Source organism: Opisthocomus hoazin, chromosome 7 (assembly GCF_030867145.1).
Source record: "Opisthocomus hoazin isolate bOpiHoa1 chromosome 7, bOpiHoa1.hap1, whole genome shotgun sequence".
In the NCBI taxonomy this organism is placed as follows: domain Eukaryota; kingdom Metazoa; phylum Chordata; class Aves; order Opisthocomiformes; family Opisthocomidae; genus Opisthocomus; species Opisthocomus hoazin.
The window spans coordinates 47949013-47964424 of record NC_134420.1 but is presented as its reverse complement, the minus strand read 5'-3'; the positions used below and the strand labels follow the sequence as shown (position 1 = coordinate 47964424).

General features: G+C 40.1%; 1 protein-coding gene across 5 annotated transcripts in view; it reads right to left on the bottom strand.

The window, feature by feature from the left end:
• Positions 1–640: 640 nt before the first annotated feature.
• Positions 641–15412, bottom strand: part of YLPM1 (YLP motif containing 1) — a 58262-nt gene continuing 43490 nt past the window's right edge. Inside the window, exons 20-21 of one of the 5 annotated variants that reach the window (XM_075425567.1) lie at positions 13687–13866; positions 12850–13350 (exon numbers count right to left, since the gene is read on the bottom strand). In XM_075425567.1, the coding sequence (XP_075281682.1) occupies positions 13720–13866 (147 nt within the window). In that variant the 3' untranslated portion in view covers positions 12850–13350; positions 13687–13719. Of the gene's footprint in view, positions 3747–12849; positions 13351–13686; positions 13867–15412 lie in introns of those variants that run through there. The other 4 variants (XM_075425568.1, XM_075425569.1, XM_075425572.1 and 1 more) reach the window with 4 other exon arrangements.

Here is a 15412-nt window from a genome sequence, read left to right as displayed (position 1 = left end):
GATCGACTATTTTTTGGTAACACACAAACATTACAAAGACCTAAAATTTAAGAAACTTCACATTTTCTCCTTTTGAGGTAGCTTTCAGCATATTTACAGTAAACAGCCACACCTACTGTCAGCCTCTGCAGTATTTCTATAGGCTTCCCAAATTTAGTAATCTGTTTTTTAGCACTAGGCTTTTGATTAGAAGTTCACAGGGTAATTTTAATTTTGTGTATTAGGGTCAAACACTGTTCTTGGATTTACTATTCCAATAAAACAGGCACTATGGACACTTTCTGTGGCTATTTCTCATTACCTGCTAAGCAACTCTTAATGACGCAGCATGAAGTCCAATTGGCATGAGCCAAACGTGGCAGCTTCCCTGCTGGTGCTTATTGCTCAGGCTTTTATTATTATTCACTAGTTGTTCTACTAGATTAACAAGGACTGTTCTCAGAAGTACCAGCCTGTACCCAACAGGATCAATCTTTTTGTCTTATCGCAATCATGGGAAATAAGCAGCGAAAAGCAAGTGGTGAAGTGAAAAGCTAGGAGTATGAAAAATATAAGATAGAAGAAAAAACCCTGAAACTTCAAGGAAAATATTTTACTGGATTTCACAAAACATGTATAACTCATCCATAGCTTTACACAAAGAACAGAAATTATAAAAAGGAATACTTTGTATTATTTTTAAAAACTAAGCAAAATACCTGACAACATATATCTGTATATACATATCTACACAATCTCTATATAAAACCCATCCTCACTTGGTTCTCAAAGAGCGAGAAGAGCGAGCACAGAATATTCAACAGCTTAAGTAACTGTTTTTTATTTCTAATTTCCAGGCCTGTGAGTAAGAAACAGTAGAAATACGGACAACTTTTGAAAACACCATGACTTCATTCTCAAGGGAAAAAAGTGAGGCCAACCCTACGCATCTCTGCATCTGCCAAGTCCCCATGACCGGCAGCACCACCTCTGTTCAAATAAAACCCATCACAAAGGCTGTTTTTAAATAAAACACTTCAGGAATAGTAGCTACAGTTACAAAAAGATAATGCTGTAGAAACCGTATTTTTAAAAGCCACAGTGCTCTCTTCTCTTGAGCAATCATTATAAAGCAGAATATCCTCTATCCACGGTTAGAAATGTCCCAGGCTGCAGCTGTGAGCGCTATGCCCAGCAGCAGCAAAGCCGTATCTTCTCAGCTCTGACAGCTGCTGGCCCAGAGATTTTTCCCTTTGTGGCTTAATTTGTGGAAGGCCATGCCCACAGCATGGCATTTCCAAGTGAGCATAGAACATCTGGGGCTTTTTACTCGGCAGCGTACTCTTCAAATAAACTCTGGGTAGAGTGCAAGCCCCTGCGCAGCATCTGGAACCACTGCTACTGTCCGAGCTCAGGTAAAGCCCTTCATAGTGTTTTTCTTCATCACGCCACGACTTCAAACCAACCATTTATTCTGCAGCTATTTCTAACCCCTGAGATTCAAAGCCATCTCACCCCTGTTTCTGACTGGCCTTTCAATGAGCAACGGTATCCAAAAACCAGAGCAATCTTTACAGGAACTGGCAGTATCTGGAAGCTGGAAGCAGCATCTGAGTAATGGTTCAGTCAGTGAAGGTTTCTGTATTTATGGCACAGGGTCTTGGCTTCCGAAGGCGGTAACAAGCCAAGGCAGGAGTGTTTGATCTGGTGACAAATGTTCTGTTTCCAGAACTTCATGGAGCTTTGATTATTTATTGAAATGTAAAGGAGTGACAATACTACACTCACCCATATGTTAGCACTTAACTGGAGATGTGTCCATTAACACTATACTTTTTGATTTGCTTGTGTAAGCATCTCCCAAACTTGCACTGTAACCAGGATGCTGGTGGCAATGCTTCATGAATTTGAACAGTCCCACCAATCAGGGAAACAAAATCCTTAGAGATCCTGGGCTTCCTCATAAAGATGATTGCGTTTTGTTTTTTAGAAGGGGCCACCTCATGCTGGAAGGAATTTTCTTTGGACTAGTGTTTCTGGAGCAGATACTGTGGAGAAGACTGCAATAGCACAGAGCATCCGTTTGGTGCCAAACAAATTGTTGCCTTGTGGACTCTCAAATAGCTGAGACAAAACTACAGAATCCTCTTTCTCCAAAGTTGTTGTAAGCTTGTTTCTGTAAAACTATACTGTGTACTTCAAGCAAAAATACAGCAATTTCTTTCCTTCACACTCTTGGGAACACCAGTGGCCATCCTGTTCCCTACTAACAGCCTACGGTCTCTCTGCATCAATACTCACAGTGAAGCCCACCATTTCCTCATGGTGTTGATTTACTCAGATCACCCCATCACCATCTGTGACCATCTTCCCCCTGATTTACTGGTTACGCAAAAGCAAGTTTAGCTTTTGACTGTGTCATTAATCACAGGCCAACATTTATGTGGAATACCCTAACTTCAATTCTCAAGATCTGCTTCTTAACAAATAACGAGTATTAAGACCTCAGTCAGTCAGTAGACTGGCAGTGACCACCAGAAGATGTTACCTCTCTTAATACTACTTTTGTCGCTCACAGCCAACCATCAGCCTGAGAGCCACCCAGCCGTTCTTTCCACAGAAGCTGTTCTCTGGCAGTGAGCGGCAGTAGCGACCCTTTGCAGAGCAGCTCCTCTCTTTGCAAATGATCCTGGAACCAGTGGGGAAGGTGTTCCTCCGGAGCACGGCATGACATCACCTGAAAGCAGCGTGTAACGTCACAAAAGTCTTTTCAAAAAAAATTACTGGCACTTGCATCATCCCTGTGACATGCTCCAGTGATCCAAGGATCTTGCTAGTTCAGCACTTTGCAAAACAGTTCACCATCTCGCAGAGCTCCTCCTATAATCCCTCTGGTACCAGTTCAACTGTCTTTATTCAGTATATTATTGAATGGCCATGTGTCTGCAAGCATTCAGTGGCATTTTTCCACTGGAAAGAGCCCCTGGAGTTAAGATCCCCATGCCCAAAACACAACAATGTGTGCTGGAAGCTAAAGTTGAGAAAGGATTCTCAGACATACAAAATAGCAATTAAGAGAGCTGGGGGAGAGAAAGGCAAAGAGGATAGATAAATGCAAGTATTGTAGATGTAACTCTGATCATGCAGGCGTAAAACAGAAATCCGTAAAAGTAATGGAGTAATGACAAGGTAAACATGGCGTTACAAAAAAAAACCAAATCAGGCCCTATACGTGAAAGACCTACACACAATTGCCCTAAATCCTGGTACAAATAAAGGAGCACTGAGATTAACAGGGAGGAAGGTTTTATGCATATGAGTCTACAATGTCTGTTTCCCCATAAGACATTTAAACAGAACTGTAGCATTGGGAAAATCCCCTGCCATGACAACTCAGTTCTGCACTGTTAAGATTTAGCACATGGGTATGTCATCAATACATATGACGGTACCGTAGCTTCGGACATTCAGTGTGCCCAGCACATGAATCCACACCATACAGTCCAAAGTCACATGCGACTCATCCACCACCCCACACTAAGATGCAGCATCCCCCCAGCCCATCTGCAAAATGGAAGAGGACTGGCTCACAAGGGTAAATCCTTAGATAAAAACCAAGTCTGTGAGACGTTATAAGGTGATTTCTGAGAAGCATCACTGAAGACATGCATCTTTGTGCCATTCCCTCTCTGGTAACAGGGCTTATCTGCTCCACATTAACTGTTCAGAGCTTGGCTTGGACGCATCCCGGGTGCAGGACGGAATCCCTGTGTGCATAGGGTTCAAGGGCAACATGTCAGTGACGCTGCTGGAGGTAGGCTGCTGCTTCCAAAGGCAAAACTGCTCTTCAAACAAACCAAACTCCGTGACAATGACATCAGCAAAAATAAAAGCCAAACAAAAAAATCCCAGCTGATAACACTGTTAAGTCAAAAAATGGTGCCTAATTACTGCTGAGCATTCTTCTCCCCGAGATCACCCAAAGCAGCACTTTACATATTATCCTATTTTCAAAACTTTTATCGCAGAAAGTCAGCAAAAAACACAGAATCTGACACCAAATGCTGAATTCTAATTCTTACTTATTTGCAAAGTAAGTCTTCTATACTTTCCAAAATTCCCTAGAATACTGTCCAGACTTTTGGACTCTACTGTCCAGAATTTGCTGCTAATTTGTATCCTCTTTTCCAGGGAAGATGCTGACCAGGTACATATTTGTAAAATATTTTAATAACATTAATTACTTTAAACACAATGCAATTTTAGCACCATTATTTCCAGAGTTTCCTTCTCCACAGCTAGTATATCTAAGGTAGGAAACAACAAAACCAGTAATACAAAAAAAAAAAAAAAAAAAAAAAAAGCAAGCAACCTACATATTGCAGAAAGTTAACAATGTTTCTACAATACACAGATTCCATCAGTACATTCAGCTGTACTGAATGCTGTACTCACCGGGTCTATATAACTCGACACAAACACAGAGGAAAAAAAAATAATCACAGCAAAGACTGAAACTTGAAAAACAGCAGAGCTGAAGGCTCTAGACGCCATATGCAGGTTTTAAATCCCTGCTGGACTGGACTAATCCAGCTGGAGAACTGAATGTAAAGGAAAACGATTTCACCTTCACACATTATTTAAGTTTCATATAATATAATGAGGTGCATTGCACATTTGTTTATGAACTGTGCTAGAAAATGCAGAAACAAAGATGCCCAATTAGGTTAATTATAATGAGGAGAGAATTACGTTATTTGTCTCTCCTGTTAGTTTGAACTACTGAAACAAGTAGTTTCCATTGTTGAAAACAGATTTCCCTCATTTTGATGCATGTAGCCAAGGACAAATTAAGGTAAAAGAAAATGCCACGATAGTCCAGAAAAGGAAAATAAATGCGTACTACAAGAGATAAGCTCTTTATCTTAGAAAGGTAAGTATCCTAAACTGGAAAAACTAATACACCAAAGTCTCAACCTAAAGCATTCATCTAAATAACAGACTGATATGGAACTGCTGCAGAAAGAGTATTTTCCAAGGCAATGACATTTGAAATCAATCTCTCTGAATGAAAACACCCAGATGAAGAACATACATAAATTGCACTCCTGCAAAAATGTAGTCACCTCATCACCAATCCTGGACCTCACATCAGCTGTGCAGATTTAGAAGTAAAATGTATTTCTGAAGTTCTGTTTCACCAGGAATGGTAAACAACTGTCCAGGAACAAGAACACAACACCCGTATTTTCTGTTTACAGAATTTAGCACCAAAAAGGTCTGACGCTGAGAAGAAATGTCTGAATGAAGAGAGAGAAATTTTGCAACACGCCTTGAGAAACACAGTCTCCAGGAGATTGCTCAGCTGTAACAGACACTGTTGAGGAACTCATCTCCAAAACTCTGACTGCACTGGATGCTGCTGCGCCAGAGTATGTAGTGGAGAACGGCCTTTGAGAGAGAAACTCTCTAGACAACTATGGCTTTTCAAACGAAATTCAAGACTATGATATAGATGCAGAATCCAAGGAACTATCAAAGCAGTGTGCAAAGCGACAACATGATATGGTCAGCATTTTTGCATTTAGCAAAACATAAATCATGCCAGTCTTAACTTCTAGGTAGTTCTTGCCTTCAACGTAGCACACTGTAAGTCTAGCTTAGAAACAAAGGAAGGATGGAAATCCTCAGGACTGAGACAATCTTCTACAAACCAGTACTGGACACAACTGGCAAAGGAGGTGATGGAGAAATATTTATCACTGAAGGTCACAGGTTTCATGAGCTCCCCAAACTGACCCAAAGCCAAACAGTCACTTGTGGTTTTACTGAGGTAAATCTAGCTTTTCAGTCATATTTTTATTCTGCTCCAAGTTCATTTTCAAGTAGGAGGCAGAGGTGCACCGTTAGCATATTACTAGCAATGCAGCATACTCACCATGTTAGTGTCTCTCCCCAACAGATTTGTAGGTAAATCGCTTAAAGCGTATCTGAATGTTCTTGTAAAGCTACATCCAAAACGTAAATACAGCTATGAGGCTAAAACAGGCAGACTTTTAAGAAAAGTGAGGAAGTTTACACCGAAGTTTACTTCAGAGCCATCCCTTCAGCCTTAGACATTCTCTCTGCCTACTGGGAGAAGGGAAAGGAGATAAAACTCGTTCTATTCCTAATAAAGGAATATGTAGATTGTAAACTCACTGGAAAAGGGTATTCACATTCCTCCTTAACCATAAAGTACCTACTGTAAAACATGCAGTAATCACATCATACATTGCGCAAACCTGTTTGAACCATCCACGTTAAAGCTTCTCTTTCTTTGTGAGAGAGCTTGGCAGCATCTCTGATCAAGCTGAAGTTCTGAGATTTCTTAACCAGAGTGAAGTTAGAAGGTTCTTCTATCAGAATTGTCTTTAGTGCTTTGATTTGGGTATTTATCCTTATTTTAACTCATTCCAAGATGAAAAAAGCAAAAGATTCAATAAGAAACCTTGGAAGGCTTCAGAAGAATTATTTCTTGCTACAATATTTTTAAAGACTCTACAATCCCAAAGCAGCTACTAGCAAGTTAAATCCTGTTTTCCATCAGATGTCCACAGCAGTCAAGCTTTTTAGCAGGATGTAAAAAGACCATTTAATTTTGATGCCTCTCCTTAAGGTAGAAGGAAGATCTTGTTCCATGTTTATGCAGCGCATAAGTTCAGTGGTGCGCAAAATCTTGACTGTGGACTGCAAGTGATACTCCACACAATTCCACAATGTTAATCTACTGAATTTTTTTCCATAGAAAAGTGGTGACCTTTTCTTTCATGAAGTAGAAGTTAATGGTTTAAGACTGTATTAGGCAATATGAAACCACAAAAATTTAGTTATAGTGGAAACAATTTCAAGCTTTTGTTTTTTCTACAATTTAATCCTCACATGAAATCAAAGCTTTAGTGCCATCTGGTTGTCATTACCTGAAAAATCTTGATTTTTGTGTGACTCTAATTGAAGAGTACAATGAGATCTGCTACCAGACAAGTTAATCTGTCCACATCTTCTTCAAAGAAAAGAATTTGGCAACTTCAGTTCAAAGGAAATGGAAAAACAAACACCTCAAAGAATAGCAGTAAAGATTCATTGCTTGCACAAGAGTTCCGAGCATCCACAGATGAGTAACTTGAAACAGTATAGGTGTTTGTCAGTAAAGCTGTGTTTTCTGTGCTTCAAACAGTGATACCGTATTCTGAAAAACCAGAAGCTACATGTACAAAGGCTAATGTCTGGATCAGCAACAGAGGTCAAACAAGACTTTTATTACCATCTGCATCAGACTTACCAAAACAGAATAAAAAGATATTTTTTAAACATTGATCAAGATACTTTGTCATCCAGATATGGTGTAGTGCCAAACTAAAATCATTGTCTGCATCACCTACCTGTCAAAACAAATACTTAGGTTTTTGCAGTTTAAGGCCATTTACACTCTGAAGCAAGTAGGAACTGCAGCTCTGTTCCCTTTCTGTGCTAATCTCCAGAGAAGAAAAGAAACATCCTACAAAATTTAAATGGAAGAAACCTTTAGTTTTTAAAAGATGCTTCTATTTTTCTGGGGCAATGGTTCAGTTTACATGTAATCTGTTAACGGCTTGTGCTTTTAAAGAGAATTAAAAAGTACCTTCAAATCACACTTCACAGTTTTTTTCAAGACAAGCTGCTTTCTACATCAGGTTGCTCAACTATACTTTTGACCTGCAGACAAAAAATGGTAGGGATTAATTTCAGATTCTCCTCCACAAATACATACGCAGCCAGTTGCTAAAGCAGACACCTCAGACAGTGGAGCTGCCAGCACATTCTAGTCATGCAAAACAGATTCCAGCTCAGATAATTAGAGTAAGGCTAACTGAATTCCCATTTTTCTTTTTTTTTTTTAAATTTTGTTTTTTTCTTCATTTAAACGGATAGTTTTCACTTATCAGGTTTGTGTTGGAGCATTGCAGTTATAATTTCTCTCCAAAGACAGCAACACCACGGGAACTGAAGCGATAACAACCTTGCAGTCTTCACGCATTCCCCTGAGGGTACTAACTGTTCAAACATAGCAACTTCATATATGAATATACTGGTCACAGCAGACAGTTCAGATGTCATCCTAATAAAAAGCATGAGAAATTTCTTGTGTAAAGCTGAATGTCCATTCATACACATGTATCTTGATCAGTTGAGGAAACAAACTTTGTTCCTGTATGCACATAGAAGGGAAGCATATGGAGAAATAGTTGAATGACAGACACTCCAGAACACAAGCCCTAGGGAAAGGCCTCCCCACCCAAAGAGATTCCATCTAAGAGTTCCACGTGTCAGAAAAACATCAGGAAAAAAAAATGAAACTGCCATTTCCACTCAGGCAGCTTTACAGTTTTGCATGTTCAAATCTTAAATCCTACAATTCAGAGAGACCAGAGCCTCCTGACTAGAAACCTAACACAGAATGGAAAACATAAGTGACTTCAAAACACTTCAGTCTCTCCATTTCCAGTAACTTCCTGTACTTTTTGTTTGGCAACAGTACTTGCGTTTACCTGGTTTAAGGAAAGCCATGAATGAAAGAGCACATTCTGCTTCCAAACAATATCCATCAGCTAGGACGTGATAATCCACCTGAATGAAATATTGTCATTACTGATTTTCCAACCTACACATATAAGGAAGATTTAAGGCTCCAGGCTGCAGATCCAGTACTGTGTAAATTTGGAAGTAGCAGAAAGAGATATTGTAATTGCTGGAACATTCCATTGGTAAGAAGGAAACAAAACAGTTTCACCATGAAGAAAAAAAGGACTATTCTTGAGCAGTAATCTGAAGAGTTACTCGGTGTTCCTTTAGTTGGTTGAAGGATCCTGACTCGCACCTGTAGGAACGTATGAGCAGCAGAAGACAGAACAACTTTGATTCAAGTTTTAGGACAGAATAAAGATGATTGCCCTAGAGACTCAAAATAGAGATTTGTGCCATTCACATTTTAAACTCTAGGAAATTTCTGTTCTTTCTCTTCTCATTTCTACTATCATAACAAAACTAACTATAATCAGTCTTACACTACCATGTTGTAAGAACTTGAATTTCTTTTACCCACTTACAGTTCATGCTGCAGGGTGCAAATCACAACTGAGATGGCCACCTCTTCTCCTCAAACACATTATCTCATAGTATGCAGGCTGCCCTGGCGCAGTTTGAGTGCCAGCGGACCTCAAGTTCAGTATTGTGACCTCATTTCCCAGAAGTAATCTTGGAAACATCAAATAATGAAGAAAGGCATAATAAGAAAAAACCATGTACCCATCAGTATTTGGCTTCCTGAGGATGCAGACCATGGGAATGTTCCACAGGCAAAGAAAACTCAGTACTGCTTCCCCTTTCCAGTCCACGTACCCTGAGTTACAACACTCCAAGAGAGTTCCTGGGTTTCAGTTCAGTCAACTCACAGTTAGCTAGCTGCAGGCTGGCAGAGACATCAGCAACTTCACAGCAAAAAGCACAATCTGCCTCCAACACAGATCAACCACATTTTCTTCAAGTCCCGAGGTCTGTCCAATATCGTGCGGGTTTCCAAAATTTCACGGCAGAAATATTGATCATAAAATGGCACAATCTGCTAAGGGAAATTGTGTCTGAAGGGCCTGAAACGATTCACCATGACAGTTGCATTAAATAAACGGAGAAAGAATATTTTTTCTTCTGGTAACAATAAATTTGTTTAGGTGGCAACAAGCTGTCCCACAGGCTGAATTACTTCATTCCTTTGAAAAGGATTCTCAGAATGTTCCAAGGATGTTGAAATCTCAAATTAGGAAGAACTGATTTGGGCTGGCAAGGTCATGTTCTTCTCTCTGATTTAAAAGCACACTAATGACAGACTATTCTTCTGCAGGAAGTATACTTTCTAATGTGACTCGCAAATCATGATTCTTCATAATTTTGAACTATTCAACTGGATTAGATGCAGGCTTTTTGGGGACAGGTTAATATATTTATTTCAGTGTAATCTTACAACTGTGCTTTTCCAATTCAATCCTTTCATAAAAGCCACTACTGAAATCCTACTCAGGACCTCCATGGTATCTAAATGGTTGTTCAGAGATTTAAATGCCTCAGCAAATAGTTAAAACAACACCTCACAAACAGACAATACCAGCGATGTATTTTGTTTACCAACAGACAGGCAAGGAACAATTAATGGACAGGATTCCCACAGATGACTGCAGCAAGTACAAAAAATACCAAACCCAACCTGATAGGTGAAAAGTGAAACACAAACTTGTACCAACATCAATTCTTCCCTTCTAAGGATTGGGAACTAATAATGCAAGGTAAGTTGTTTATCTATGTTGATGCAAACATTTAAGAAAAAGAAAACCATGACATTTCCAGAACTGATATAATATTCTATGCTATATTTTCACTCTTTCATACCATAGTCAGACCATCATGCTTAACGAGCAATCCTACAGTAAAAGACAAGGTGACTGAAGATTACAACTAAGCTCTATTCACATAGCAGCAGCATGCCTTTGGTTGTACACTTCCTTGCAAAAAGTACATGTACTTCTACCACTGGTAGCAGATCCATTCTGCAGCAGCTGATGATTTTTTCAGAGTTGTATTTTTAAATGTGATGCACTGCACGGAAACAGTCCAACTTAAACTCAACACAACTGCATGCACGATCAAAGATGGATCATTATCTGAGCGCGCAGGATGCATATTTTCCCATTTAGCCATCAATGAAAGTGGGTATTCTTTTTGTTCATCACTGTGAAAGATTATATTGACGGTATCAGCAAGCAGATGAGGAGTAAGAACTAAATCAGGATGAAAACTTACTGGAATCTGTAGCAAATGATTTTCCAGACAAAAGTGAAATCACTAATTGCTAACCTCTGACTACGAGACAAGCATGGGACTGCCTAGCTATTCTCAGTTCTGCCAGCAGCAATGATCAATTTTTCCTCTTTGCTCAATTTCTGCATTCACTGAAGGACTAGAGTATGTAGAACCTGTTAAAGGTTGTAGTTCTGGTGTAAATTCTGTTCTTTGAGAGCCACTTGCCATCAAGTGGATGAAGACTGACCTGCTCAACATACAAACCAGCTGAAACAAAATAACAAAGATCACATAATGATATTTCTGTACTACAGAAATGGGAAAGTTCAAAACTTCCGGGAACCAGGATAACAAAACCAACAAAATAGCCAAGCTCTTCAGCCTGTTCTGGTTGAACAGTCTGACAGTCTGCAACAGTATGTTTCCATAACTGAAATTTTGCCCTAAACTTGAAGAATAAACAGTGTGACGTGACCCCTCTGGGTGTTATCTACTAAAATAATTTTCAAAACTGTTAAAACCAGTAAACTATACGATCAGTTCTGTCACACACTATCCATTTGCATGCTCCAGAAATATTATTTAGCCTGGAAAGGAAAATGTTAGAAAAGGATCTGGCTCAAGTGTGTTATCAAATATACAGACAAAACCATTACCAGTTCTTAAAAGTCAGGAAACAGCGTCAGCTCATAACAATGCCGTGCCATGAGAACTCCAGTCTTGTTCTGGACAACTGAGGATAGACTGAAACCCATTTTACAGGTATCTGATAGAGTAACTTCTCCGATGCGAAGCTTGCCTGATTTCCACAGCAATAGACAATACTGATTTCTTGTTAACTATCAGTTTCCCTTTGTCAACAATTCTCAGTCAGAATTCAGAGAGTACTTAGCAACATTGAAAAAAGAAAGTATACATGCTACATAATAGTATGTGTACACAGAAAATGCACATTTATCACCTTCCATTGTAAAAATGCTGCATTCAGGGAGCTTGATTTTCTTGTATTAAACACATTCAGGGCATAACACAAGTTCAGCTATTCCCCTCGTTTACCGAAGAGCTTTCAATGATGCACCACAGACAAGGCTGAGAACATCCAATAAACAAAAATATCAGAACGGCAAACAGAATCATCTATTAGCACCACAGCTCTCCTTTAACAGCATGAACTACCAGCACACCAGAACTAGTTGATTTATCAACCTAGACGCAAACCGCAATGTAATCACTCAGCAGAACAACAAAGAATAGCAGAGAAGGAAATTCAGGACTTCATTTTCTTCCCTCAGAAAGATCAGGAGAAAAAAAAATAAATTCACCAGTAAAATAGCAACTATTTTCGGACTTAAACACCTCGCCTAGTTACAACATTGTTAACATCAGGCACCTGCTTCAAAACCTAAGAGAACAAAAGAAAGTTTTCATCAGCAAACCTAATGCTGTGCAGAAGCGATATACCAGCACCTGTGAAGAATTAGTACCACTCTTAATAGTGTGGACTGCTATTCTTTTATCTTTCTTAGCAAGCTAAACACATTTATTAAATGAATAGAAGGGCATAACTTCTGGTTTTTGTCGCTTCTGATAATGATGTTTCCCTACGAGATAGCAGACTTATGAACGGAATGAAATACCCTGACAGGGATCAGTGTTAACCAGAAGATACAGTAAGACCAAAATGAATTAACTAGGCTGGCTTCCAGAGAACTCCGTAGTACCTGTTTTCAGGTTAGGCATCAAAGAAATGTTTTTCATACATTACTATCTTGAGTATTTCAGAGCCATACAACAGAATTTATATTCAGTAATTAAACAGTAATTTGACATAACTGAGAAACTAGGATCCAAAAAATAACGATCATTCCTGCTCTCCAGGAAGAATGAGAACGGTATGACTCTTAAAGCCCAGCAAAACTTGGAGCCTTAATGGGAGTTGTTTATGAGGAGTAGGTGATAAACCTAGAAGACAGGACTCATTCCAGAATATGAGCACAGCACCTCTTCCAGGTAAGTATGGTTCTGAGCACTGTCAACATGTGAACACAGACCACATTTAAAATGTCAAACAAAAACCATGCTATATGGTCCACCAAGAACATCGAGTTTATAGTGAAATTTATTGTTCTGCTTCCTAATACAATAAGCTACAAGGTACATACAGTATAAAACGAGAACAGCCACAAAGCAAAGGTGATAAACATTCTGTGACAGTACAGTGGAGGTAACATCTGTCTAATCCTTCCACTTCATCCCACAAACAGCAGCTAAAACTACTAGCCCTCCCCCTCCCTCCCCTCCAAAAATATTAAGTAGTAAACTGTCTCTCTCACTTAGGAGCAGTGGGATTCGTTGTTTTTTTTTTGAGGACACTGGTTATCTGTCAGTTTCTCAAGAAAATTGCTGAAACTAAAGTAACAAAAAAACTGTGAAGGTGGGAGTGACATGACCCATGCAAGATGCTCATGACACCTTGGTTCACTTCTCCTCAGAGCAAATGGCCTGTAAAGAAAGGAAAAGTTTGTTACACCAAGTAAAACTGCAATTAACATGGTAAGAGTTAAGGTATGGTACGCAAAATCTGAACTAGACAGGACTAGACACACAGCTGAACTACTCTTTTAATGAAAACATAATCTTCCTGTTAATAAGGTTTGGAGATTCATAGCTGACAATCCTTCTTCTTTTATTTTTAGATGCTGTACAGGTACTGATACCTATTACACAAGGCTCCAAATCAAATGTCTGGAAGAACACTAACAACGACATGAACTGCAAGCCCAACTCAACCTAAAAAACCATCAAGGCTAAAAGCATGCAGGAAGTCCAAACACTTACCTTAGAGGCATAAAATTCCATTTAACCACTTTTTCATATATACTTGGTGCGGTTTAGGGCTCTCTCAGCAAGATGGCCGCTTTCATCTGTTATCTTCTCCCAATCTGTTTGTCCAACAACAAACCCAATGGCCCTTTTCCTGTCTGCATCTTTTTTTTCTTCTAGATCTGCCCACCGCACCTATGGAGAACATACTATCAGTAGGACAATCTCTTCAGAAATCCTGAGACAAGTCTACGATTTCCACTGCAGATAAAAGTACAAGAATTCTAATTTGTACTCATTTTCATTCAAACAGGTAAGTACTAATTTGTTTTCCGATGGGTAAAGATGGAAATTACACCAGCTATGTTATTTTTAATTGAATATCCCAGGTGTTCCATGGAGTAGAAGAAAGGTACAGATGATTAGCCTTATCAGTTTCAATGCTATAATTCTGAGAGCTGAAGTGTAATTACTACAATTATTTCTCTGTTCAAAGCCACGCTTTCTGCAGGAAGAATTACCAAAGATTCATTCATTTAGTGCCTTCATTTTCTGTACAACCTGTCTTTCAATTGCACAATGGAAAAATCTAGAAGGTGACTATGAAACTCCAGAAAGACACTGTTAAAGAGCAGCTCAGCAATGGATGAGGGACAGTTTTCTTCTCTACCTTCTGTGATACCTTTCTATTTAAATCTTTCAACTATTTCTTTACACTAAATAACTCCCTCATGCATGTTATCTCCCATCTCTACAGCTGTAGTCATCTTCTCTGTGGCTCTTCATGGTCATGCAGATCATCTGCATTCATCCTGCTCAAACATATACAGTCACTCCCTCGCCCACAAACCCAGACACCAGTGGGAGGGAGCGCAACAGGGAGGAGGGAGTGAGGGAAGTGATGATGAAGGTCTACAGTCCAGAAAGGCAGCTGGAACACAATGTTGCAGGACAAGAAAAAACAGTAACTGAAGGAGCTCTTCCTTGACATCCTAACTGACTAGTCACATTCTGGCTGACTTCTTACCTGGGGATGTAGCCTTACCACCTTTCTGCCAGCACCTCCCTATTCCACATTCTGCCTGGACTTCCCCAGACATTCACAGAATCACAGAACGGTAGGGGTTGGAAGGGACCTCTGTGGGTCATCTAGTCCAACCCCCCTGCCGAAGCAGGGTCACCTACAGCAGGCTACACAGGACCTCATACAGGCGGGTCTTGAATATCTCCAGAGAAGGAGACTCCACAACCTCCCTGGGCAGCCTGTTCCAGTGCTCCGTCACCCTCAGAAGGAAGAAGTTCTTCCTCATGTTCAGCTGGAACCTCCTCTGCTTCAGTTTGTGCCCATTGCCCCTTGTCCTGTTGCTGGGCACCACTGAAAAGAGTCTGGCCCCATCCTCCTGACACCCACCCTTCAGATATTTATAAGCATTTATAAGGTCCCCTCTCAGCCTTCTCTTCTTCAGGCTGAACAAGCCCAGCTCCCTCAGCCTTTCTTCATAGGAGAGATGCTCCAGTCCCCTCACCATCCTCGCAACCCTCCGCTGGACTCTCTCCAGTAGCTCCTCATCTTTCTTGAACTGGGGAGCCCAGAACTGGACACAGTACTCCAGATGGGGCCTCACTAGGGCAGTGTAGAGGGGAAGGAGAACCTCCCTCGACCTGCTGGCCACACTCCTCCTAATGCACCCCAGAATGCCATTGGCCTTCCTGGCAACCAGGGCACACTGCTGGCTCATGG